Source organism: Manis javanica, chromosome 10 (genome assembly GCF_040802235.1).
Source record: "Manis javanica isolate MJ-LG chromosome 10, MJ_LKY, whole genome shotgun sequence".
NCBI lineage: Eukaryota > Metazoa > Chordata > Mammalia > Pholidota > Manidae > Manis > Manis javanica.
In genome coordinates, this window is record NC_133165.1 from 115,161,407 (window position 1) to 115,188,113 (window position 26,707).

A 26,707-nucleotide genomic window follows, 5' to 3' on the forward strand; every position below is an offset into this window, starting at 1 on the left:
AGGAGCTAGCGCGCTTGCGCAGTAGCTGGACGCGGGCGTTTCTTTCCTCCCTTTTTTCCGTGTCGGTTTTGACGGTTAGAGTCGAGTAATAAAATGGCGGCCTGGAGCGTGTTAGGTACTGTTCTTCCAGCGGTGTCTGTCTGAGCGGTCGGTTCTCCCCCTCACCGAACAGAGAGCCGAGGCCCTGGGGGACATGGTGTTGGGGACCCAGGGCTTGCTGACCACGAAGTCCTTCGAGAATCTACACACCGGAAGCGACCGGGCGCGCTCAGCCGGGCCACCAGCAGTCGCTTCCCACCGAGCGCTGCGGCCGCGACCTCGCACCTGCTTGCAGTCGCGCAACCGGGCCTTGCCGCATCCACGACCCAACTAGTGCCGCTGCGGCCGCCGGGAAGGGGAGAAGCCGGCGGGTACGGAAGAGGCCGAGCGCGGGAGCCGGTGTGCGGGGCCCGGCCTGGGGCGGGGGGCCCCGGAGTCGGGGTGGGCGGTCTGGGGAGGGGGCGCCGTCGTCAGGCCCGGGCGTCAGGCCGGGAAGGGCAGCCCTGGGAAGAGGAGGGCGGGGTGGGGGCCGCAGGCCTGGGGAGCAGGAAGCCGAGTCGGAGTGCAGGACCGGGATCTGGACGGGGGACCCTAGGTGAGGGGTCCCAGCCCGGACGGGACATCCTCGGAAGGAGGACGTGGGGTGAGCGGCCCTGGCTTGGGGCGCCGAGCTGGGCGTGCCGGGCGTTGGGGAAGCCGGGAAGGGTGGGGCGGCACGAACGCCGCGACGCAGCCGCGTCTCCGCGAAGCGGGGCTCGGGGCGGAGGCCGGGGGCTGAGCGGGCAGGGCGTCCTGGCGTGGCCTTCCTGGTTCACTTCCCCGCGGTGCTTCTTTGCCCTCGGCCACCTCGCCTCTCTCTTCTCTCGCCCCTTCTATAGCCTGGCCCCACCCCTCACTGCCAGCCCGGGCCACTGATCACTGTCGCACCCTGTTCCATTTAGAAACAGTTTTGAGATCGCGCTCTCCCCGGGTGGTTCAGGCCCCAGGGTCCGCCCTTTGTCTCTCTGGGCACCGCGCTGTCAAGTACGGCCAGACCTGTTTGCCACCAGGGTAAACTGATGCTGGCTGAGGTTCAGCCCAAGAGCAGGGCCGCACCGGCCGGCAGAGACCGCGTTACTACATCAGGCACAAATAACAAAGCTTTCTCTAGTTTCTGAAACTTTTAATTTCCTATCATTATGCTTCATACCTAGGAATTATTTCTTAATTTAGTGCCTTTTTAACCACAGGCCTAAACGTTTTTTTAAATTCCTAATGGTAATAGCACGTAAGACTCTAGGTGTCAGGCCTTGTTCTCAGTACTTTATGTGGATTTTTCCCCCATTTCTTATGTAAAAAGCTTTATTGTTTGAAATAAAATATAGTTTGAAGCTGGATTTGCTAAAATAGATTTTGAAGCCTGGCTGATAATTCAAGTTAACTCTCCTTTTCCACGCCACACCTCTAAAGTTTTGGAGGAAAAACAGTATTATATAGCCTTTGCTTCTAACAAAGCTGGTTTCATCAATAATATTTGTTAATTAGCCCTTCCTGTGTAGTAGGCACTGGTCTAAACTAAGATTTTTGCACTTAATTTTCACACCTGTTCTACAGATGAAGAAACTTGAGTCACAATTAAATAACTTGCCCAAGGTCTCCCGCAAGAAAATGTCAAAACTGGGATGGCAGCATCTTGTATTTTCTCAGTTATGTAGTACACGATATTACCAATCCAACACCTACGAGATGGGCAGCTTTGGGGCATTTGGAGTACATCCGTGAACAAAGATCTCTGCAGTCCGGTTGGGTCACTGTTCAGTAAATATGGTAGACTACAGAGGCAGCAGCGTTAATTTAGGCTGTTTTACTGTGCCAGCCCTCTCTTCACTTGCGGGTATGAGTTAGCTGCTAAAGATTTACTCCTGTTAACAGTTTTTACACTTTTAGCTCCACCCCTTTTTCCCAGTTAATAATAATAATAGGAAAATGACTTTCAACTTCTCACCTCTTCTGCCCTCTCGTGGAGATGTTGGCCACGACATAGGAAAAGAATCCATGCAGGGACCTGGCCTCTAGAACAGTTGAAGTTCACTAAGGAATTATGTCAGAAAGGTACCTTGTTTTTGTTTGGATCACAAAGATTAATAGCAAAACTTGACTGTTTGGGGGGAGACATTAAAGGAGTTGCAGGTAAAGCCTGAAAAGCATTGTTTATTAGGTCACATATTTGACATTTTAGAATCTTGGACTTTATAAAGTCACTTATTCTGTAGTCAGAAAAAAAGCAGCTGTTTATAAAGAAAGTTCATGCATTGTTAGGCTATTGTTAAAAGGTGAAAAGCCCGTATGCAATTATAGGGAGTCAGATTTTGGAAGACTTGGGGATCTCAGTATTTGAATTTTATTTTATAGATACCAAAGAACAGTAGGTGATGTGTGACTTTGTGTCTTAATGACCATGAAGGTCCAGGAACTTACTCTGGTGGGTTTGATGTTGAGGACAAATCAGACTGGGAAAAGACTATGAGAAAGGAGTCTGGCCAGGTTTCAGGAACCATGAACAAATCAATAAATTCCTGGGCAAGGTGGGTAGTAGTACAAGTGGAGTTTTCTGGTCCATTTACCTGGTGAGTTAGGGAGGAAGACAGCATGGCACTCAAAGTGGAACTCTCCACTGATTGATTTTTTTTTATAGCAAAGGATATGATAAGGATTAGAAAGCAAATTGCTGATTTTAATGGACAGATGCGAGCACCCTCTTTGGAGAGGTGCCTGTATCCGTGTCAGAAAGAGTACTGTGGGTCACCCTACTCCTACCCTCCCTGTAACGTAGTGGTTTCTGAAGAGGTACACGGGTGGCTTATTTGTGAAGGGTTATAAATTCTCAGAATGTTAACACATTCATATTAATTACATTTTGAACTTTTAAGAGATGTCCTAGCTTAGCACTATACAATTTGGTGTAATTAAATGTTCAATCTTGGGAAATGTATTTCTGTCAACTGTCTGGGGCCTAAGAGGACTCATGTTGTGAAGGTATTTCCATGCTCTTTTAAAATTCTTATTTAAGGAGGGACTTCTTGGGATCATCTAAGAGAATTTTAAATATTAAAAATTGCTTGTCTGTAGCAAGACTGTAAGTGTAATTCGCATAAAATAAGCTAGTTGAGCACTTGTTGGTTATATATGCAGTACTTAAGGTTATAGATTAAAAATAAATCAATCGGTGTTTCATTTTTTTTTTCAAATGACGTTGGTTCAGTGTTGTTCAAAGAGAGGGCCAGTGGTCCTTAGGAAGACTATACTGCCTTCCTGAATCCTTACTGGGTTTGTAATGCCGGGAGCCTAACCGCACCTTGGTAAACTTCTCATTAAGGCAGTTCTCACTAGTATCAGGAATGACTTTTTATCTCATTTCATACTAGAGTGAATTTTAAAAATTCTTTGTGAAAGTTACGTCTTGTCTAGAAGGAGAAACTCTCAAATTCTGACCTTTTTACTTTTAACTTAGGTTCAAAGAAATGGCCAAAAGAACTGCCGAGAAGGAATTAACAGATAGAAATTGGGATCAAGAAGATGAAGCAGAAGAGGTAAAAAGTAACTTCCCTAAGAATGATTTCCTGCTGCTTCTAAATTCAAGTTTATTTTAGAGTTCCTCATGAAGATCTGTGGGGAACCAAAAGGCCTATTTAAGAAGATCCTGAATAGGAAATAGTATGGTTTCCTATGACCTTGGTTTAGAAGTTATTAATTACATTTGGGTGGGTTTTTCCACTAGCACCTATTCCCTAAACATTCTACTCCCTCATAAAGACATGTTCCTCCTGAATTTCATACACTTGAAGTATTTTAAAACCATGTATTAGCCAAGACTGAACAGTAAGTAAATGATCAAGTTGTAAACTTAGCATAGTGACGGTGCTCAGGCTTGAGAAGCGGCCCCCCCGGCTTGGTCTTTTAGATTTAAGAAGATGGAGGTTGCCTCCCTCAACTCTAATGCTTCTTGGAGGCCTGCTTTATTTCATATTCTTAAAGATCTGAGACACACATACACACACACCCCGCTGCCCCCAACCAATTGTGTTAATAGTAATAGAATTTAGATTGGCCTAGGTCCTTTCCTAACAAAATAAAATGGTCTTCCCTGAGGAAATCTTTTAATTTGTCTCTAACAGAGGAGAACACAGTTGCATTTCTAGTGCCTTGCCTCATCAGCAGTTTGATGTTCCGAGGCCAATTCACTAAGGAAATCTATAACCAAGTTAGCTTTGCAAATTAATAAAATAGTGCCAAGTTAAAAAGAAACAAAGAATCTGCAGAAGTGTTTCCAAGCTTATTCTTAGACTGCTGTCTTCCTTCTGAATCTATTTTCTAAAATTGATATTTTTTCCTTTACAAATGTATGTACTAAAATGTTTAGGAAAACCCATATCACAAGTATGTTCTTATTTTGGCACAGCTTTTAACATTTCCAACTGACTTGGTGTTTTTAAACCAAGTCTTTGGCAACTATTTTCCAGGTCTTATGCTGTTGTGTTCTGGGCCTGGTAAGATTTAGACTACCATATGACAATTTACTCTGACATTAAAATATTTCAGGAATGAAAGAATTTACATTTGGATAGATTCTAATGAAATGAGGATGGAAGGACATGACATTTAATTTGGGGCAAGTGTAGCCAAATGGTCCCTTCTATGGGTGTAGCATTCTCTTTTAAGTTTAACATTATCTGAAGTAGCTATAGATGAGAATTATTTACGGAAAATACTTTATGCCAGTCCTACAAGGTGAAAGTAGGGTTGAAGTAAAGCCAAAGATCTCCAGCAGGTTTCTGATTAAGTAGACATAGCACTTTCCTCATTCTGGGGGGGAGCGGTGGCTTTCCGCAGGCCCACTGAGTCTCAGGCACCTCAGTGGTCTTTTTGATGATCGGCAAATGGGCAAGGCTCAAAAATAATGTGTGTGTAAAAATAAAATTTATTTTTGAAAATTGTAATAGTAAGATGTGGGCATCTGGGTCTCAGAACTGGCTCCAGTACCAACTATTGCTGATTTGTAAGGTACCTTCTGGCCTTTAAGGAACAGATTATGTTTCTTAAAACTATTTATATTCTAAGTTTGATTAATATTATTTGGAATATTTAAATAATTGGTCCTAAGTAGTTTTGCACCAAAGTTCTGAAAGTCTTAGTCTTGTCAAAACTTTCATACATGTGCTCTTCTGTCTGGATTGTGATTCAAAGCCTGGATTTGTAGATTGTAGCAGATTTCTGATTCACCAAGCTAGTTTAAAAATTCCCCAGGTCAATAGAGATGCAACTTTATTTTAATGTGCTCTCTCCATGATTTATGCTACCAGGATTACCAGCACTTTGCAAGCAGCAGATATTGGATGAGTTTGTCTGGTCTAGCTTTTTTGTTCAGCATCTTTATCTCCTTTTTGGCTTTATCTTACTGCTATTTAATTTGTGCACTTCTGCAGGTGGGAACATTCTCCGTGGCCAGTGAGGAAATCTTGAAGAATAGAGCCATAAAGAAAGCCAAGCGTAGGAATGTTGGATTTGAAGTGAGTGTTTTCTTACAGCTTTCGGTATTAAACAGTAATTTGATTTTTGAATTGCAAAGTATTCAACCTATGGAAGCTGTCAGATCAATAAATGCTCTTTAAAATACTTACTCCTTTTGTTAAACTCCTTTGGTGTAGACCATGGGAGATAGAGAATAATAATAGGAGATCTGCACTCTAAAGGGAGCTTATTCAGTTGCAGAAATAAGATACGACTTTGAGTTGAGTGACAGTATGAAGAGGAAAAATGAGTATAGCGATGCAAAGGCAAGGGAGCAGGCATCAGATGGGAGTCAGAAAGGAAAAGGTCAGGGCCTCAGGCCCGCGCGCTTCCTGGGATTGAGGTGTGGTAGGTAGGGTCCTTAGTGATGTTGAAATGCTTCATTTCTGTGTTTAGGATAAAAGAGGAGTTGTAACTCCTGAGTTGAAATCATGTGTCAGTATTAAGCAGTGGCCCCACATCTAACAGCCCTTCCCCAGTGCAGCTCTCAGCCTCACGTATGTCGTAGTTGCGGGAGTGCTGTTTGGTGGCCTGTCTGCTGTCAGACAGGAGAAGCTGGTTTGAACATCCCAGGTGGCAGTTTGGAATAAAACATGTTCTTTGGTGGCTCTGTTCAGTTTTTTTTATTCCAACTTCTTTTCTGGTCTAATTTTATTCTTAAGATTGGTGACTAGTTGGAATGTAGGTATTGAGCTTAGTGATATTTGATGGCTCTCTGGTGGACAGACGGGGTTAGCCATCTTAGGAAGGAAGTGATTGGTTGAGTTCTGGAAATGCATTTTAAGGTGTGTTTAGACGTTCTCTGGAAGACCACCGGGATGCTGGTTGGCTGCCCAGAACAGCAGCAGGGCTGCGAGGTGGGTATAGCTCTGAGAATTTTCACCACTCAAGAGGTTGGAGGAGAGAGGGAGCCCACAACGAAGGAGAGGCTGAGGTCGGTCGCAGGAAGGGGGGTGGCCCTGCTGTTGGATGAAGGGAGGCGGACAGATGGAAACCATGGAGACCACAATCCAAAGCTGGCCCAAAAAAGGAAGGGGTAGGCAGAGGCCTCCACTAAGAGAGAGAGGAAGTACGCATGGGTGATTGAAATCTACTTCTAACATCAAGTTGCCATCAGAACTTGAATACTAGAGAAATTATTTGTTGTATCATCCACTTAGTGTTGAAATGTGGCTTTTCCCATATAGTTGATTTGTTTGTTCATTCATTCAGCATATCAGCTGGGTACTGGAGAGACAGTGGTGGGTGAAATAGACCAAAGTACCCCTGCCTTGTGGAGCTTACATCCCAATGGTGGAAGAGACATTCATGAACATACGGTATTTATTTTTCTCTAAGTGCCGTGGAGAAAAAAAAACACATGACAGAGATGGGGAGCGCAGGGCTGTTTTCAGTTCTCATGGGGCCCGAATGGCTGTCTTCTCATTCAGCTCTTACTCTCATTTTTCTGAATGTCTCTCATTCTTTTTTTCTTTAACCCAGTGGTTCTTGAATTTTTATGATGATTATGATTCTAGAGACAATTTGCTGTCAGCAGTTTCCAAAATAGCTGTGATTACCATTTGGCTTGTAAGTCATTCAGAATAAAAGGCTCTGAAGGGCCCCGTGTAGCTTTACAGTTTGTCTGTGAATCATTGTTATAAGGTGATAATAATTTAACAAAAGTAAGGTGGTGCATTTGTATTTTGAATCACTAAAAATCAAAATTTAGAGTATTAGAACCTAAGCTATTTCTATTACATGCATTAAAATTCATGTAAGTTAATATTTTGCAATCTTGGCCTAATTTTATTGCTATAAGTGTATAAGTGGTCAGTATGCATCTGGAATTCTATAAATGTGATTGGAACTTCTGTGTTTTTTGAAAACTGCAATAATATTAGGCTAAATGGCCTGTTTAGAAAATGAAGAGTTTGCAGTTTAATATTTTATGAGACTATGATTGTAATTCATTTATGTAAGAACATAAGGTTTGTGTGTGCTCTTGAATGTTCTGAAGCGTGTATTCCATGGTGTATTTTTGAGGATATTTCCTAGAGCCTCTCTTGAATATTTGGTCTAAGAAGCAGATCGCCCCCCTATAGTGTAACCACTACTTGGAGTTACAGAAAGATCTTATTAAAGAAATTGTAATGACTTTAGCAAGGCACTGTAAACTGAGGAACTGTTCTCTGAAAGTTCTAGGGGCGGGGAGCAGTTTTAGAAGGAATACGAAATGTTTCCAAGCATCTTGGGTTAGAGGTGTGAGGAAGCAGGGAGAAAATGGAAGTAAAAAGTGACCTCTGGAACGAAAAATCTAGATTTGAGACTGAGTCAACTTCTCAAGTTTCTTTAGGCTGAAAGCAGATTGAGAGCTGCCGAACTTCCTAGGAAATTACAAGTAGGTGGGTAAAATGCTTTCAGGCAACCTAACTTGATGTTTCTGCAACTTCCTTAGGCAAATGGTCTGTCCGAGTAAGTACATGAAAAATCTTTCATTTGGGGTTTAGCTGTGTTCTGAGGCTGTCATGTGTACATAAATGTATTGCATTAGTCTTTTTTACCTCTATCTTTAAAAATTATATTTCACTATAAATTATGATTATCTTTCTTGGCTGTTGAGGGAGGCAGCTTTGAAGTGTAAGGCTCTCATGAATAAAGTATCTCATTTCCTATTTCTGTTTGTGCTGGCAGTTTTCTTTAATGGTGGTTGCATAAGAATTCTAGGTGCTGTTTAGCTAAGATAATATTGTCACTTGCTTATTCGGTGATAAAAGCAGAGTTATCTAATGTGTGCTCTTTCTTTATATTTCAGTCTGATAGTGGAGGGGCCTTTAAAGGTTTTAAAGGTCTGGCTGTACCTTCTGGAGGAAGAGGGTTTTCTGGATTTGGTAATGGCGCTGGAGGGAAGTCTTTGGAAGGCCTGTCGAATGGGAACACTGTAAGGGCAGTGATCGAGGCCAAGGCAGCCTTTGGTAAGTAGGTTCCCCTTCCTGCAAGAACATCTGTGTTAACGATAAGCTATAAGAAAGGACTTTGCTCACCTGTTCTTCTTATACTTACCCGGGCCCTGGGACTCTATGAGCAAAAACAGGACAATAAAGACAGGGATGGAAATGAGTGAGATGTAGGCTATTGGAATAAGTGAGTAGAGCACAGGCTTTGAGCCAGCAGAGACCTAGGTTCTGTTCTCTGCCCTGCCAGTTACCAGCTGTGACCTTGGTAAAGTTCTTTAACATCTGAGCCTCCAAATCTTCAACTGTGAAGTGAAAGTGATCCTCAGAATCGACCTAAGGGTCAAAGGAGAAGAGGGAGCTCCTAGCGGGCCCTCTGCAAAGGCTGCCTCCCCATCCCCTCATTCATTACATGTGGACCGGGGGTTTTGCTGGGTGGCACACACCTATCAGGAATTGACGGGTCCAGCTTAGATTTATTTTGCCCGGGATGTGTTGTGGCCTGATCCTGTTTTGAGGGACTTAGTCAAGAACCCCCGTGATAACAGAGAATCGGATCGTGGGTTAAAGTCTTCCGTTCTGGGAAATGCCCCTGACTGTGGGATTACACCCAGCTCGTTATTCTGAGTGTGTGCTGTTTCATTTTAGTTTGGCAGAATGTTTGGTATGTTAGGATAAGCACTTTCTGTTAAGATTTTAACTCCACTAATATACGTTCATCCCTACAACCATGGGGTTTAAATTTTATACTAACAATATTTTGACGATTCTGGGTGAAATGGGCATCCCTTTGAAGGAAAAGATTATTTGTAAAATGTAGAGGTTTAATGCAAACATGTAGCAGGTAATGGTCTTGTATAAAGTTTGATTTGATTTTTGGATAACCAGTTCCTAAATACTAGATGTGCATATTTCTTGAACTGTCACCAAAATGGGATACAATAAAAGCAGGAAATAAGGCAGAGTGACATAAAAATCTAGGTGATTTAATTAAGTCAACTTCTAAACAAGATCTTAAAACTTTGTAATTTCTTATAGGATCTTTTGCTGCAAATGGCCCTATATCCTTGTTTGATAAAAAGATTTCAGATCCCAAAACCAATGGCGACAGTCAGCAGCCCTCTTGCTCTGGCCTTACCACAAGTGCAGCCCGCCATGTGAACGCCTATCACAAGCAGTTGGCTGCCTTGAACTGTTCTGTCCGGGATTGGATAGTGAAGCACGTGAACATGAACCCACTCTGCGACCTGACACCTATCTTTAAGGACTATGAGAAACACTTGGCAAGTATTGAACAGCAGCATGGGAGCGGTGGTGGCGGCAGTCATTCTGAAAGTGAAACTCACAGAATGTCCATTGAAACACAGTCTCCTTCCCTATTGGTTTCAACAAAATTACAGCAAGCATCAACGTTTCTGTTTCATGGCACCAGAACTGAGGATGTGTCTGAAAAGAGGGTGGAGGCTGCATCTGAAAAGAAAACGGACCCATCGCTTGGAGCAACAAGTGCCTCATTTAACTTTGGCAAGAAAATAGATAGTTCTGTTTTGGGTTCATTGAACTCTGGCTCCCTGTTTGGATTTTCATTTTCTTCTGGAAACTCCAGTTTATTTGGCAAAGGTACTGCCCAGAGTAAACCTGTGTCTACACCATCTCCCACTAAAGCACTGGAGAGCCAAGCAGAAGGAGGCAGTAATGAATGCAAAGGTAAATGTGTTTGTCCACCTAGGTCTGTTGCGATTTGTGTAAGTTTAGTGGTTAGTAGGAAAAGCACACATTTGTCATCTAGGTGGATCTGGATTCATACTGTGACCTCGTCATTTCCTAGATGTGATCCTGGGCAGTGGATTTGTCTCTAAGTCTCAGTTTCCTTATTTGTGAAAGAAAATAAAACTTACTTTGTAGGTCATTGTAAGGATTAAGAATATAAAAATAAAAAATAACAGAAATATTCAGCACCGTGACTCGTAAAATTATCAAACGTGGCTTTCCATGTTGAAAATACTGAGTGAATTAACTGCTCTGAAAATTGTGTTTTACTGGGAAAGTTTGTAATGAATATCCACTGAATTGTTTGTATTTCAGTGATTTGATTATAAGTAGAGTTGCGTGGGGACTTACACATAAAGCCATGGGGAATAGATTGACAGTGTTCTCCTGAAAACATGTCTGGGTTACAGCCACCTTTCCAGAAGTTTCTCCCTTATGTACTGATATACTATCAGTACCCCAAGCCAGGCATTGTCCCAACTCCTCACTCTCCTTTTTATCACCAAATAAGCGAATGAGTAACAATATTATCTTAGCTAAATAGCACCTAGAAACCTTACGCATTAAAGGAAACTGCCAGCACAAACCGATAGGAAATAGTTTGTAGCTCTCTCAGAGGGCCGAGTGACATCTTCTCTCTCCATCACTTGGTGGCTGTGAACAAATGGCTGAAGATACTTGTCAGCAGTTAAAAGTACATCTCTCGGGAGGTGTTAACACATCTGACCCTTGAGAAAGAAAAAAGGATCTGAAAATTCTGTCTACCTGGAGCTAACCTTTCATCACTATTCTTCTTTGCCTTCAAGTGTATTGTGAGGCAAGGGCCGTTCAGGCAAAGCATCACTAAGTCTCCTCTTCCGTCTCTGTCCTAAAGAAGACAAGCACGGCACCTGTCCTGGGCACGACAGTCCCAGGGGCGCGGCAGCTGAGCGTTCCTGGAAGGGATGTTGGATAAGAGTTGAGCCTCCGTCGTCCCTCTGGGTGGGTGCCGCTCAGTAAGGCCTTACTGCTCGTCTTGTGGGTGTCCCAGCGGAGGCTCCAGAGCCTTGGAGAGCTTCTTAAAATGACGGATGCCTGAGGCTTGCCGTGGAGAGCTTGTCTCAGGAGAGACCCTCCCAAAATTTAACTCTTGTGACTTAAACTGTTCGAGCATCAGAATTGTTTTTCTTAGAGTTGCTTTTTAATTGTGAGTTTCATATGACTGCCTTTTTCTTTGAGACCGTGGTGCCCAGCTCTCGTGTGAGACGCTGGAGTGGGTGGAAGGGCCTTCAGGCTCCCTCGGGGGTGGCAGTTAGGACCCAGCTTAAGTCACCCTGGCTCTGCAGTGATTCCTCTGACACTGTGCCTGTCAGCAGGTGTATCTGTTTTCCCTGTCTGGCTACTGCTGACATGGATCACGCCTTGGCATGATGCTGATATGGTCACAGGAACATTTGGGGGTGAAGGTGTTAGAGGCCTAGCTGAGAAGTTCATTTTCCAGTGGGTAATCTGAGTGTAAAAGTGTGGACTGCTTATTTTTCTGCGAAAGTTTGCCTATACACCAAGTCATAAGCATGGACATTTATTCATTGCAAGGCTTTCTGCGGATTAACATTTTTAAATTGTTCTCATTAAAAATACTATTTTTCACCAAATAAAGTCCAGTGAGTGTACCCAGCCCCTCTCCACTGAGGAGTGTGCTTTCAGTCTCTCAGCGTTCATGGGGTTTTTAGGTTGCCGTGAGGGGCAGTCAGACTTTCATCACGTTTTCAAGTCCATGATTTGAATCTTACTGAGCTAGTGTTTTGTTGTTTTTTAAGGTGGAGATGAAGAGAGTGATGAGCCTCCCAAAGTTGTAGTTACCGAAGTAAAAGAAGAAGATGCTTTTTACTCCAAAAAGTGAGTGAGAGTCGCTGGAACCTCCTTGGTAAAGAGGCTTTCAGAGAGTGCCGAGGAATCACCGACCACCCCACCCTGGGGCTGGGCTGGGCCTGCTCTTTGAACTAGAATGAGGAAGAATTCTTGGCCTGTTTACTTGAAAACAAACCAATTCTAGAAATGTCCTGCTGAGCATCTCCGCACTTTCTTGTTATTTGCACGCTTCTCTACTTTGTAAGCCCTTTAGAGACAGGCTTTTCTTTGACCCGCAGTCCCTGTCTAGTCTCCGATTTCTCTCCCTTTCTCTCCCTTCCCTTCCCCTCCTCCCCCCACAAAGAAAGTTACCTAGTCACTGATTTCAGGTTGGGTTTTATTTCTGCTTTTACCCAGGAGGCGTCTCTGTTCCCCCCCTGAAGACCCTCTTGCCCTTTGTGGGTTTTCTCTCAGCCCGAATGTTCTGCACAGTAACCGCCCCTCTCCATGAAGGCTGTATCTTTCCCCCAGGATGGGCACTGTTTTATATTTTTTATTTTAAGTAAGAACTGCTACTCTCAAAGAAAGCTCAATAGAAAATCTGAATGATCTCACCTCTCAATGAAATTAAAACTTTCTAACAAAGATATTTACAGAACATTTGTGCCATTTTAGAAGCTTCCTTAGATGTGTTTTTTAATTCAAAGATTTCAGACCGAGTCAGCAGTTTTCGTAACATAAATCTCCATGTCCTAGGGCGTCCAAGCATTACTTATTTTTGAGAACTTTTGAAAGAGGCTACAGTTCCTTTTAAATTTATGCAGATGACATGAAGGAGTGACACTAACTTGAGAATTTTTTCCTAATCAGAATAAATCAGGAGCAGACAGTGGTTTTGATTGGCTTATTAATAACCTGAGACGTGGGACCTGGAAGGCTGGGAAGATGTTTAATGACATTGCCATTAGTTAGGCCTTAAGAATGTTTTCCAGATTTATTTCAGCATTTTGGGAGGTTACAAATTGAAGGTGCCCTGAAGAGAATTCAGAAATAAGAAGTAGAAAAAGAGGAGGAGAGATGGGAGCAGAGTGTCCTGCATCTTGTTTGTGTCCTTAGAGGACCGGGTCGTCTCCCTGGGGCTCGGGGCCGGGGCAGCGTATCAGAGAGGTGTGGGGACTCGAGCTCTAGTTTGGACTGACTTGAGAAAGGATAGTTTTCAGAAAATGCTATTTAAAAAGTGTTGGGCCTACTATTTAATAATTGTAAAAAATAGGGGTTCTATAACCACATTTTCTTACTCTGGTTCATGCCGGACCCAGTCTGGATCAATCAAAGATTTATCCTGAAGCTTCCTCTCATCTAGTACAGATTTTTCCACACAAGTGTGAACAGTGGTTGTTGGGAAACCGTGTGACTTGATTTGTCATTGAGTGTCTGAATGTGCCTATTTTTTTCCCATAGGTGTAAACTATTTTACAAGAAAGAAAAAGAATTTAAAGAGAAAGGTGTAGGTACTCTGCATTTAAAACCTACAGCAAATGAGAGGACACAACTTTTAGTGCGGGCAGACACCAATTTAGGTGGGTATCTTTTTTTTTTTTGCTAGTGGCACAAAATTATCATAACCACATGGTATGTAAAAGCCCTTTGACCTTGCTGATTTCAGTCCTTGAGATTTTCAAGATACTGATGTGTTTTTTGAAACAGCATAGAGTTCATTCAGGCGAGATCATCCTGTACTTCCTGGTTATACATTCAGTTGAGTACAGGGGTAATTAGTGTGAGAAAACAGGTGGTTAAGGGCTGCAGCCTAGAATAACAAAGACTTAGAAGCTGTAGGTAAGTTGGATGGTTTAATAAACATGGAATGGAACTTAACCATGGAATCCTTTCTATGTAGCAAATAATCCTTCACCCGACACCCCTCAGCTTTTCCCTTGCAACAAGCCGCTGGAAGGAGCAGGGGCGGTGCCTGGTGTGGCGGCCTGTCTGACAGGACGTGGTTGCTGGTAGTGGCAGCTTCCGGGAGGCTGTCCTCTTTGGGCCTGACAGGCCCATGGCAGGAGCACGGGGACAGCAAGCAAGCTCACCCACGGAGCCACACGGGCCTCATGGCACATTCTGTTGCATGGCCATTCTTCCTCTGCCTGGACAACATGGTGAAGCCTCAAGTTGTGCCAACGTGCTCTTCCTTCAGTGCACGGGCGTATGGTATTCAGAAAGGGCAACCATCCTGCCAGAGGCTGCGCCCGGGGACAGGCAGAGGGCAGGGCAGAGAGCAGTTCCTTCACCTGGAGGCGGAGCGCAAGCCTGCTGGAGGCCTCACAGTCCTCCCAGGGCCACCGTGCTGGCGGCGTCTGTATCAGGGACCCAGTGCCCTTTTTTATGACATTTCTGGTAGCTTTCAATTTTAGATCCATTAAGTATAAGTTGCTCCAATAGTTAATGTTTAGCATATTAAAGCTATAGTTTCATGAAGCTATAGTGCATGATTTTGATGTATTTTTTCCTTTGTTAAATGCAGGCAACATATTGCTGAATATTCAGGTTCCACCCAATATGCCATGTACCCGAACAGGGAAAAACAACGTGCTTATTGTCTGTGTTCCAAACCCACCCGTTGATGAGAAGAACGCCAGCACGCCAGTCACTATGTTAATTCGTGTAAAAGCAAGTGAGGATGCGGACGAGCTGTACAGAATCTTACTGGAGAAAAGGGGTGCCTGAGCACACTTTGAGGAATTGCTGTCAGGCTGCTGCTCCCCCACCACCCCTTAAACTAGGCAGTTTTTCTTCTCTAACTTTGACATTCTGAGAACTTAAGATAACTTAAAACTTTTGTGAGGATGATTAATGTGGCCAATAAAAATTTTAAGTGTTAAGTGTTAAGAAACTGTATTCTCCTTTCTTAAGAACTATCTAATGTGTGAAATACATTTGAATGAAATTTTTTGGAGGCTTTTTAATATTCATTTATTAAACTGACCATAAGTGATTTCTTAATGGACTGAGATCAGGGTACTAATGAGATTTCCCAAAGGCTTTTCCCATCCATAGTTTCGAGGTTTTCTGCGTTCCAACGGTGTGTGTCCGGAAGGAAGCTTTCCTGTAGCGTTCTCTCTGGTGGACTGGGCCGATTTGTGTGCTGCCATGCTGGGGCAGATGTTCTTTGCTGCATTTTTTTAAGTGGTATTTTAAAGCTGAGATGTGATCAAATGTTCACCTTCAGCTTTAGAGTTGTTAGCTGTTTATTTGCGAGTGTTGGCCTTTAACCTTGTAGACTGCTCTACTGTGATTCAGGAACTGCTTTTTCCTTTTAAAAGGTAACAGGTAGCTTGTTCTTTGTTTTTTGTCGATTTGGTTTTATAGTTTTATTCATGAGGTGCTGTTACTTCTGTATCCCCCCCCCAGAGACAAATGGGCTAGAGGGGGATTGCCAGAAACGAGGTTTAAAAGCACAAATTTGGTAGTTTACAGTTTACAGACCATGGACAGTAAACTCTTACAAAGAAAGTTAGGTCAGGGTTGAGCCGTGCTACGGAAGGAAGAGAACATGCTCTCAGTGGCCTGCGCCCTGGTGAACTCTGGGCCTAAAAACTACTACTACTAAAAGTCATAGGAGCTGTTACACACACGAGCCATGTGAATTAACCAGGAATCATGCAATAAGGTAATGGAAGAGAAAATTATGTGTATAAATGTTGCCTTTAACATTAGACAGTAGTGTCTTCTACATTTGATACCTGAAATTTCTGTTTACTTTTTTAAGAGTAAAATAGTTTGTTTGGATGGGAGCCATGTCTGTACACGAGGATATCCATGTCACTCCTCCGTAGCTGTTAGGTAACTGACATTTTTTCCTTGAAGACTCTGGGCACGTGAACTAAATGTAGATTTTAAGGTTTCAGTGTCCACATCATCATTCCTCATGAATCATCTTCAGTGCTGGTATCAGATGATCTTTAAAGGCTCAGGGTCCATGCCTGAGGGCTCACACTTGCATATTGTGATCTTTAGGACATAATGTCTTAGAAAAGAGTAGTCAAAATGTAGATAGTACAGTTGCTTTTTTTAATAGAAGCTACAATTTTTAGATGTAAAGGGGGTGGGGAAACCATTTTATGATCAAATATTTTAGGTTTCGGGTACTTCTGGTAAGATAGTTGGGTCCATGTTTCCCATGGGACCCTCGTACTACTATGCTGTCTGCTTCCAGTGGGCGAATGTGGGTGCCGTGCAGAGGCGTGCTGACGCCATAATAGATGTGGTTAAACTTAGCTGTACTGTAGATCCAGGGAGGAAGTGGCCATTGTGTCTGCATTTACTTTTCAGAATTGAGGCTATTCGTGCATTTGTTGTGGTTTATAGTCATCAGGTGGTTGCTGCTGTTCCAGTAGTGCAGACCTTGCACTCCTCGCTGTTGTTTTATCCAGCTGTTAGAGGAAGAGGGAGCCCAGGGACAGACTTGAGTGCAGTGTGGTACGATTTAGCCACACACGCCCATGTTCCCAACAAGGTGGTGGGCGTCCCTGGGCACACATCTTGTGAGTGGGCATTGTGTTGTTAGCCTTTGCATGTGGAGTGGAATGTTCACCAGAAAATGGCACGAGAAGATCATGATTGGATTACCTTTTAACACCTCCTGTAAAAATAGTTTCTTTTTAAATTAGTGGATCTGTGGGGCTTTCTTTTTTCCTAACATTCCCAGCAAATTCTTGCTGCTAAGACTCACTGTTAGTGAAAATTACAGGGGAAAATGTGTGTACCACAACTCCAAATGTGACATTGTCTTAAAACTGCTCTTACGCTTTAGGAACTTGTTGGTCTCCACTTTAATTATGTATTAGTATAAAAAAGTCCATTATGTATGAATTGTACTGTAAAATCTAAGTGCTTGTATGTTATTTGGGGGAGGGGGCCACCTTGCCCTCTGTAGGGCTTGCCTTTACTTTCCCACTGTATGGATAGCTAAATTCTTCCCCCCCTGGATTAATTTATTCCTAACAAAATATTAGCAGTTTAGCTTTAACATGTTTAATGTGGACTGAAAGTTTCATCTTTAATTCGAGAATCTATAAAGTATGTCATATATGGCCTAAATGAGGCATGTATATCTGTAAATCAGATTGTATTGCATCTTGACATTGAGTGTCCCAGTGGCCTTTTTTAAAAATTGGTATGTGTCCATCTCATCCTTTTGTGCATTCCCAGTAAGCAAAAAATTGAATGTTCTGCTGTCTGTTACTAGACTTAGACTGAAAATGTGTGTCCAGTTTTTAAAGTAGTTTAGATTGTTTTTCATGGAAGGACAGGTTGACCATTTATGGACTGGTTTTCTTTAAAAGGATTATAGTTTTACAATTCTAAATCGTATTTTTTTATATGCTGCATGCCAAAAATATCTACCTCCTTTGGGGTAGTGAAGAAAACACTTAATACTCCACCTTACCATTAGGAGTTCAAGTTTTCACTGAGAAAGCATTTTTTGGTTTACAGGTAAACAAGTTGTTTGTTTTTGAGCATTTGGCAGTTATTCTTACATTTCAGAAGTCAAAATGCAAGCATAAAGTATGTGAAGGCTTTGCGAACTAATAGCCTGCTCCCAAACCCCTGAGTATTCTTTCCCATGTTGGAAGTAAGGATTTTAAGTAGAAATTGATTTATCCTGTAGTACTGGTAGGTGATGGTAGGAGCCCATCCAAACTGGTCTTCCAATCCTGTGTTCGGAGCACAAGGCCACTTGTATGTTCTTGGCTAGTGGCAATCATGGTAGGGACCTAGGACTCTGCATCTGATGCAGACACAAGGGTAACGGAGATGTAAAACTTCTTAGTAATCAAATGGACAGATTGTTCACTGTCTTAAATAGGAAAATGTTTTCTAAAATGAAGATACTTGAATTGTCAGACAATGTAATCTTGAATTGTGTTAGTGTTGGAATGGTCCCACTGAGGAAGTATAACAATCCATGAAATGTGAATAAATGGAAAGTAAACAGAATCAATGTTTGCTGCTTTGACGTTCCCATGATGCACCTGGCATGAAGACAAGTCAGGCTGACTCAGGGGAGAGGGCTCCTGCAGCAGCAGTGCCAGAGCCCTGTGCTGAAGCAGGAAGGACTGCCTGGAGGAGGCTGACCTGGGTATGATCAGACTGTGTGTGCAGGCAGGATGAGGCTGCTTTCAAACCAAATTTCTGTTGGCTTCCTGTTTCTGCAGATTAGAATGGGTGGATGCTTCATTGGCTACTGTGTGCAGTGATGTGCTGGGCACTGTGTGTCTTGTCTTGTGGGGACAGCAAACCCCCCAGGTGGGCTCCGTAGCAGGTTTTCCATGACAGATAAGTAATGGAGTTGGGATCTGTGCCCAGCTCTGTCTCAGACAAAAAGCTGAACCCTTTTTATATATACATAGTCTTGCCAATGGGTTTCAGCACTGGGCAAGTTGACCAAGGATTCAATGAAACTGAAAAATGACAATGGAACGTTCTTGGGGTGAAAGGTATACCCAACTTTATTCCCACAGTAGCAGGTCAGTCACTAGAATCCCGTCCACTCAGAGCGAGTGCACGCAGCAGGCTGGTCTCTGCCTCTGGGCCCCTCTGTCCCCAATGCTGCCACCACTCCAGCCTCCGCTCTCCTGCAGCAGCCGTGCGGCCACGCCACTGTCATGCGGAGCACTGGGCGGAGCTCATTGTATCATACAGTCAATAACATCCTGCCCACACGTGTGAGCAAGCTGACCAGGGCCAGGTGAGAACCTGGCCACAGGAACCTTCACTTTTGTCCACACACATATATATGGGGCTTTATTTTAGTTTATGTACTGAATTTTTTGTGATTTAAATGACTGTTAGGGCATAGTAATATAATAGTATTTTGGAGTCAGGTTCATATCTTCAGTTTCCTGAGTCATTCAGTACTTAGTTTATAAGCAGTGTCTCCTGGTGAGGTAGATACTGCAAAGACTGACTAACCCATGAAAGCACTTTCCCCGAACCAGCAACGTCTAAAGGAAACCACTGACCTGACACTAGCTTAGAGAGGAAGCCTGCCCGCATGGCACCAGCCCCGTTTCAGGCACTCGGGGGGACAGCTGGGCCAAACAGCGCCTCTCCAGTGTGGTCCTGGGGGGCAGCAGTTCCCTGGGGGGAACCTGTCAGAAATATGAGCTCCAGGGCCCCACCCCAAACACTGAACCAGAACCCTGGGTGGGGCCCGTGTTTGTCGTTTTGTTTTTATTGAGCTATAATCCATATGCCATAAATTCACCCTTTTCAAGTACAATTCAGGCATTTTTACAACATTCACAGAGCTGTGCAACCATCACAATCCAGAGTAGTTTCATGACCAGCCACCTGACTGTTCCAGGTGACTGATACACGCTCAAATCAAAGAACTGGGCTACAGCTGTGCTCCCCGATGACTTGTTTAGGGGTGACCCCTGGAATACCCCTTTGGCACATTTCTGGGGGAAATGATATCACGGTACCAGGAACTATGCCAGCCTTTGGACATACACGTCTCCCTTCAGCCTCTGCGCCTGGGAAGGTGGTGGTGATTACACCTTACGGTTGAGAAAACCCAGGCCTGGGATCCATGGTGTGTCTGAGGAGACGCAGTCAGGGCAGAGGTCACGGGCCGCTCCGGGGCCACCTGAGGTCTGCCTGTGCCACTGATGGACTAAGCCTCACTGCTCTCTGGAATGGGATAAAATCTTTTGAACAAAATTGTTTATTCAAAATATAATCATTAAAGTTCTCTAGAAAACATGTTTTTTTAAAAATCGAGCAATCTAATTTTTCATTAAAGGCAGATTCCAAGATGAAAGTCCTTTAATCCACATACAGAAAAAGAAATATCTTGGGAAACTCATTGGTTTATGTAGAGGCCAAGGCAGGACGGAGTTCGGTGAAGCTGTGAGCGAGAGAAGACACCTTTTGTTTTATCATTGCCCAAAACATTTCCCCTTCTCGTATAAATTTTGCAACTATTCTGCCATTTTAACAGGCAAGCACAAAGCACAGCATGTTTATACAACGTGTATCTATACAACGAACCTTGTCACTGTGGAGTAAGCTATTTTACATCCCCCTCCTCCCGGCATAAAATCCCAAAGGCTTTTCCCTTCCAGTCAACATCTCCTTCTAAGCTAGGGTGTAACAGTAGCTCCTGAATTTTCATCTAGGTCAGAACAAAGGAACTAAAACAAATGTTAGCCTTCAACAGTGAACAATTAATAAACTGTTATTGCAGGAAGCTTCTGGGATACTTCCAACCCCAGTATCTCCTATGTTCCAGGTGACTGTCTTAGGAGGACCTCCTCCTTAACAAGGGGGTTCGATCTGGATGGAAGAAATTTGTCTTTTTGGCCTAATAAACTGCTTCCTTCATAACCACCACTTGTACAGTCTGCCCTCAACGAGGCTGGGCCAGAAAACTCTGGCTCGGATATTTCTAATGCCATGACCGTTTCCGAGTCATGCTGTGATAGCCCGACCCTACGTCTAGATTTGTGTATGTGTTCCCTTAGACCCCTCTTTTTACTTGTTCACTCATTTTTGGTTCCATGACATTCCGCAGTCCTAGGCCTTACTTAATGTCCATTACCTGTGACAGAACTTAGAATTCATATATCGTGGAAAGAACGGTTCAGTGCTTGAGGACCCCGGGGCTACGTCCACCTGAGAGGATCCCACAGCTGCACCCACCTATGGTGAACCTGCAATAGCTCCCATAGTCAGCCTGCAAATGTGCAAACGTGCTCAACATCAGCTTGTTTAACTGCAGGGCCGCATGGCAGCTGAGAGCCACAGTCCAAAACCACCTTCCAGAAGAACAGCTTGCTTGGGAGCCTGCCCAAACCTGAACTCAGGACTCCTGACTTTTTTTCTAGTTTTTCCATTTCTGAGGGCTTTTAAGGGGTTCTCTAGAAAAAGCTTGGGAAATTTTATAGTACAACAGAGAAGGCATATACTACTTTATGGGGCTAAGCACTAACCCTGAAGCCAGCCCTCTTGGGATTCAATTTTGCAAATACAGCATCTGGCCAAACCATGACACTGGTCCCCTGACCCCGTTGATTCCCAGGACTGCCACAGCCAGGCCAGTGGGTCATTTCTGCCAGTCTCCATTTCAAAAAAATAACTTGTGCAAAAGCTGCAACTGTGGAGTTTAAGGTACTGCTGGGGGCATATTAAGGTTCAATCACTAAGTACTGCATTGCTGTAATACCTGTAGAGTATTTAATCTGAAATACCCATTAGAGAAAAAAATAAGTACAGATTCATTAGAGGAAAACAATAAAAACAAATTTAATATCCAACATGCAAATCAACTTTTGAAAGGCAAAATCAAAGCTGAGCTAACAGCCAAACACAAATACTGCTGAGAAATGAATTCTGCTGCCTGTGGAAGACGGTTCATCCAGAAGCTGCTAATATTTATGGAAATATCACTGATGACTGGATCCTAATATATTCAATGTATGCCATCATGGTGTTTTTGCTAAATTGTATTTTGCAGAAATTTCTTCAGTTGAGCCTCCAAGTACTGAAACCTCTCAACAGGTTTTCTTTGCAGATTTATTCTCAGACATAGAATTCATTTGGAACCATAAAAGATTGCTGTTCACATCTAATAAGACTGGCAGACCTTCTCCAGAGTGGGGCACGGAAGGTAAAGGGGAGAAGGAAGGGGGGGCAGGGGCCGCTCAGCAGGCCTGGAGCGCCGCGTCACTTCTGACCCACTCAGCACAAGCTGGCTCCGCACAATGAAAATGCCTTCGTGCCTTGGGAATAGTAGAAAACTGTAAACACGAACTCTTTCCGCACGTCTGGGGGCTTCCTCCCTTTCTGAGGTCCACCCGCGTGAACTCTGAACCCAACCCCCAGGCCACCCGGTGTTCAAGTGGTTCGGCTCCGGTGTGTGGTGCCCCAAGGAGCTCTCCAGGCTGTGTGGCCCAGGGGCCCAGAGGACGGGCCAGAGGGTTCCTTTTCCACTGAAGGTCATGTCAGGGCCATGGCCGTCAGTGACACGGAACAAAGGTTAGAGCCCCTCACTGACCGCGGGGTCACCGGCCGAGGTGGCGGGGAGCCTGGCCACCTGCGCCTCCTGTGGGGGCTGCCGCGACACCTGCATGGGCTACTTCTGTTCAAGTTTCACCCGTGGCGCCGGCACTTGTATTTCCATCCCTTAGAGTCTTTAAGGGACGTTATTTTTTAAATAGGACTCCGCTTTTTGAAACAAAGATAAGGAAGCCTGAACAGGAAGGACCAATGTAATGTCAAAAGCTACTTGGTTTTTGAAACGATACGAAAGTAAATTGCAACTAAACTGAACAGAATATATACCAACCGCACAAAAAATATACAGAAAAACTGAACAGATTATATACCGAAGTGAAACCTCTTAGGGCTCATAAGAAAGTTGGCAGATTTTCAGTATGTTAAGTCTTCCAAGAATTTTGGCCAATGATTTAAAACCACTAGATTATGACACTGTCAAACGAATGTTCCAAGTCAGTCAGAACATACCAACTGCAGAAGGCCTTCCCCCTGGAATGGGAAAAAAAGTTTTTACTTCATTCTTCCACTAGTCTACTAATTAGTTTATTTGTGATTAAACATCAAAAAAAGATCCCTTTTTGAGTCTAGCTAGATTCTTTTGAAAAAAATCTTGTTAGGAGCATCCCGTTATGCCATTACTGTCATTATTTCATGTAGCTAGAAACCTGACTTCCCATTTGTTCAGAGTCCCTGAAGAGTCCAAACGTCAGCCAGCACGTGACTCACGGAAATCCCACCCCATCTCCAAGCTGACTGGACCATAGAGAAGCTTGCTTCTCTTGGTTCTTTTGACCACTCCTCTATTACCTATGTTTTAAATAATATTCTCCTTCAAGATAACTTGCTTTGCCTGTTTTTATAGGTGACTGGGTGTTCCCGGAAGGTATCAGAACATGGGAGGGACACTACTGGAACTTCCAGGGGCTGAAAAGAGATGGGGATGGATACGATGCACCACTCATCAGCCTCTAGGGCCATGACATTTAAAAAAAAAAAAAAAAAAGAAAAAGAAAAAAGATAACTTTCTTATTAACGTCCAAAAATGTGACACCTCAGTTTCTTCAAAGGAAAACTACTTAATTCAAGTTCCCACATAAGAAACATATGCATGCTTTGGCCATCCCTGCATTATACGAGACAGGCATGCTCCCATAAAAATTACAGAAAGCCATACAGAAAGTAAAACTGCAGCAACACCAGGACGCAGCAGGACCCTGGTCCCGGCCGTCATGCATTACTGATATCATCTGTCACTTTGAAAAAACCAACTTCAATGACGGGCTAACAGCTGTCTAGTTACCAAGTGCCTCTAGGCATGGCTTAAATTCAGTATCAGAAGTACCCTTCAGAGGACTTAAAGACTGAGAAAGGTCGACTCCACCCGACACTTGCCCAGGGGAACAGCACATCCCCATGGCTCTGGGGGCTGGGGCCTGGGGCCAGGGGCTGGGCTGGATGCCTGCTGTCACTGCCTGCCATTCAGTCTCCTCACCTGTGAGATAGAGAGGATGACAGGACCCGAACATTTAGCACAGGGCCTGCACATCCTAAGTGCTGCCAAGGTGCAGAATACCCACCACCAGGCCACTGTGTGCAGCGGTTACATGCGTCACAAGGCTGTGGTGGTCTCTAAAGTACCACTGGAGCACACAGATCTGCACCTTCACACGCTACTGCTACTGGCCCTCAGTGACCCCGCGAGTTTGGCACAGCATAGGCATGTCTTCTCAGAGAAGGAGCCTGACTCACGCAGTGCCCCGGCAGGAGCGGTGGCTGGGCCCCAGCGCGTGGCCAGCCTCTGGCTCCAGTGAGGAGGCCCTCGTGCCCCCACTGCACAGCAGAGGGAGGCCCGCGAAGCTCCCATCCTTCCTTGGAAGACATGTCGCGCTCCACGCCTCCCACCTTGCGTTCCAGAGTCTGCAGACCCCAGATGACCAGAGGAAAAAAGTTCTGGAGAAAAAGCTGTGTGCTTTAGCCACCTTCAGACTTGGGGGCAGCGTCTGGCTCCCGGGAGAACACGCAAATGCACACAGCTCCCCGAGGCTCTGCTCCAACGCTCTGGGGTAAGATCTGACTCTGTGCTGCCCTAAGACACTGCTCTGGAAGGTGACATCATGCAGAGGGCTGAGATACAGCTGAGCACAAGCTGCTGAGCACTGCTGGAGAATCTGAGAACGTTCAAACTAACCCCGGCACACGTCTTTTTGGGCTGGGTGACTGGGGTCAGTAAACACCCCAACAGTCTAACTCCCGACCCAAGCTCTGGAGAATGGCTGGCGAGCGTGCCCTGACCCGGCCGTGCACGGGAACCCTGGAGACTTCAGTGAGGTAGGTGGTATCAGCCCCATTTTACAGGTGGGCAAACTGAGGCAGAATGAAATGCAATAGCTCGCTTTAATAATAGCATACAAAATCTAGAGAAAGCCCCAGAGTAGTCCCCTGTTCCCAGAGCCCAGCACAGACCCTTGGAGCACACAGAATAAAACCAGACGGAGAACAAGCCCTCCAATTCCTTCTCTCCCCTCACAGAGGATCTCTAAATGCACAGCAGAAACACTTCAAATATTCCTGGGGACTTCAAACAGAACAGCACAGCAATAGTGACCCAGCTTCCCGTTTGTTCCCAGTGGGTAGGGGAAACGCTTCTGCTCTTGAAAAGAGCACGTGTCCTCACAGATGGAAATCCCAGTGGGGACAAAGCTGCCGCAGGCATGTGGCTGGACAGGCCTCCACAGACCGACTAGGCCAGCAGTGTGGAAGCCAGTCCCTCTTTGCCTCAGTGAGTTGGTCTGAGAAATGGGACCAGCACACTCACCCAAAGGCAGTAAGCTCCAGGAAGCCAGGGGAGATGGAACACCCAATCCCCTCCCCAAGCCCGAGCAGATAGGGGTCCTACCCAGAACCTTCCTGGGAGGATGCTAACCCCACCCCACATTGTCTATCTGCCTCTGGCAGAGGTTTTGTCTTCTACGTGGCTACCGAGCCTTCCCACCTGCCCTCACAGTCCGATCCTACGGGTCGTGCCAGCCGAGGTGCGGAGCGGGATGTCTCCAAGCTGGAGGTGCATGTGTGGGTGGTGCTCTTTGGCGGGAAGCAAAGGCCATTCTGGCAGGATTAGGCCTGTCTGCTCAGCTTGAGGCCCTTCTGGAACCGAGCATGGGGTGAGGTAGTCCCAGCCCAGGACAAAACCATCAAAGAGCCATGCTCCCACCTCCCCATGGTGACCCATTCATCCCCCGGGGGTAAAGGGATGAACGAGTCAGGACTAACTCGGATGCTGAAGATCCCTAGTACAGCAGCACAAAACCTTACACCAGGTTTCCTTAAGAAAGGGCTGACAGGTGGGCACACTGAGTGCTGCCCACCAGGTGGCTTCCCCCTGCTGCCTGCCGGGACGTGAACCTCAGGTCAGTAGGTATGGACACACTCTGGACTCGGCTGCTCCTGTGCTCTCTCTTACGGCCTCTTGGTGTCTCTGGTCCTCCTTGGGTGCAGAGGGCTCTCCAGAGAGGGGCTGGGGGGTGATGGGTGGGGGCGGTGGGCGCAGGGGCAGGAGCAGAGCCAGCAGGGGAGGAGAAAGAGGCACTTCAGTTTGGGCTGGTGTTCGTGGCGTGGGCCCTGGCCCCGGGAGTCGAGTGGCCCCGCCTGGCTCCAGCTCCGGCGCTGGGTTGTCACAGAAGACCCCGGTGGCGGTGGACAGGTAGGCACTTGGCAGCACTCCCAGGGCCGGGCAGGGCTGGGGGCTCGGCGCGGGCTCCGCACACGGCTAGGTCATCAGGATGGGCTTCTGCCGTACTTCTAGGATGTCTAGGGCGGCAGGAAGGGGCGGACAGGAAGAGGGAGTCGACACCCCCCGAGCTAAGGCGACAACATGTCCCCTTGAGGCAGCGTGTGCTAAGTGACTCCCACGATTGCCTCTCCCGCCCTCACAGAACCGCAGTGCCATTACCACCCCCAGGTCAGACCAGGAGTGGGCTTGCAGAAGCTGCACAGTCTAGCCAAGGCCAAGGGGCAGTGGAGCTCGAGCACAGACTGGCCTGACTCTGGACCCACTGCCCAGCACTGCCAGCGAGAGGCTGAGCCTCGCCTCACCCCCAGAGCAGCAAACACCCAGGGGTCTGCAACCACTCAAAAGAACAGGAGGGGACAGGAGGGGCCTGGAAAGGGCTATCTATGGAGGACAGCGTTCCCAGAGGCCCCACCTGAAGTCTGAACAGGGAGACCAAGCACCCTGCATGGAAACCCTATGATGGCGTCCAGACTTGAAACAGGATGGAGTCAGGCACCCCAAATGGGCTCGGGAGCTGGCTGGCTACAGAGAAGGGGCACTGTTTTCTACATCAACAAGCGCTACCTGTTAGAATCCGATGCAGCGGCAAAGTGACGTAGGTTAAGTGTGCATAGAGAAGGAAATTTCCATCTGCTCTGTTCAGCTTCAGCCAGGACCCCACCAGGGATCGCCCCGTGCCAGACAGGGACCGAGACCGCAGGTTGGTGGCATTGTGCAGATGGGCTAGAGAGGA

At 45.4% G+C, this 26,707-nt stretch overlaps 2 protein-coding genes across 6 annotated transcripts in view; one reads left to right on the forward strand and one right to left on the reverse strand.

The window, feature by feature from the left end:
- Nucleotides 1–76: 76 nt before the first annotated feature.
- NUP50 (nucleoporin 50) lies at nucleotides 77–18,119 on the forward strand. Of its 4 annotated transcripts, XM_017671359.3 has the most exons (9): nucleotides 78–410; nucleotides 2,045–2,130; nucleotides 3,530–3,608; nucleotides 5,502–5,585; nucleotides 8,381–8,540; nucleotides 9,558–10,226; nucleotides 12,089–12,167; nucleotides 13,581–13,699; nucleotides 14,644–18,119. In XM_017671359.3, the coding sequence occupies exons 2-9, from the start codon at nucleotides 2,120–2,122 to the stop codon at nucleotides 14,844–14,846; spliced, it is 1,404 nt and encodes a 467-aa protein (XP_017526848.2). In that variant the 5' UTR covers nucleotides 78–410; nucleotides 2,045–2,119; the 3' UTR covers nucleotides 14,847–18,119. The 4 variants fall into 4 exon arrangements, with proteins under 4 accessions (XP_073070123.1, XP_017526848.2, XP_073070124.1 ...); XM_073214022.1 differs by lacking the exon at nucleotides 5,502–5,585 and having other exon boundaries at nucleotides 77–410; XM_017671360.3 differs by lacking the exon at nucleotides 2,045–2,130 and having other exon boundaries at nucleotides 79–410.
- A 1,216-nt stretch (nucleotides 18,120–19,335) lies between these two features.
- KIAA0930 (KIAA0930 ortholog) overlaps nucleotides 19,336–26,707 on the reverse strand; it is a 43,694-nt gene continuing 36,322 nt past the window's right edge. For both annotated transcript variants that reach the window (XM_037006790.2, XM_037006791.2), the window contains exons 9-10: nucleotides 26,539–26,697; nucleotides 19,336–25,991 (exon numbers count right to left, since the gene is read on the reverse strand). In XM_037006790.2, coding sequence (XP_036862685.2) covers nucleotides 25,951–25,991; nucleotides 26,539–26,697 — 200 coding nt within the window. In that variant the 3' untranslated portion in view covers nucleotides 19,336–25,950. The remainder of the gene's footprint in view (nucleotides 25,992–26,538; nucleotides 26,698–26,707) is intronic.

What these genes read in the sequence shown, in the direction of transcription:
- NUP50 (XM_017671359.3), top strand. An exon ending in CGAGGCCAAGGCAGCCTTTG is followed by an intron (nt 8,541 to 9,557) that starts GTAAGTAGGTTC and finishes AATTTCTTATAG; the next exon opens with GATCTTTTGCTGCAAATGGC. An exon ending in AGGCAGTAATGAATGCAAAG is followed by an intron (nt 10,227 to 12,088) that starts GTAAATGTGTTT and finishes TTGTTTTTTAAG; the next exon opens with GTGGAGATGAAGAGAGTGAT.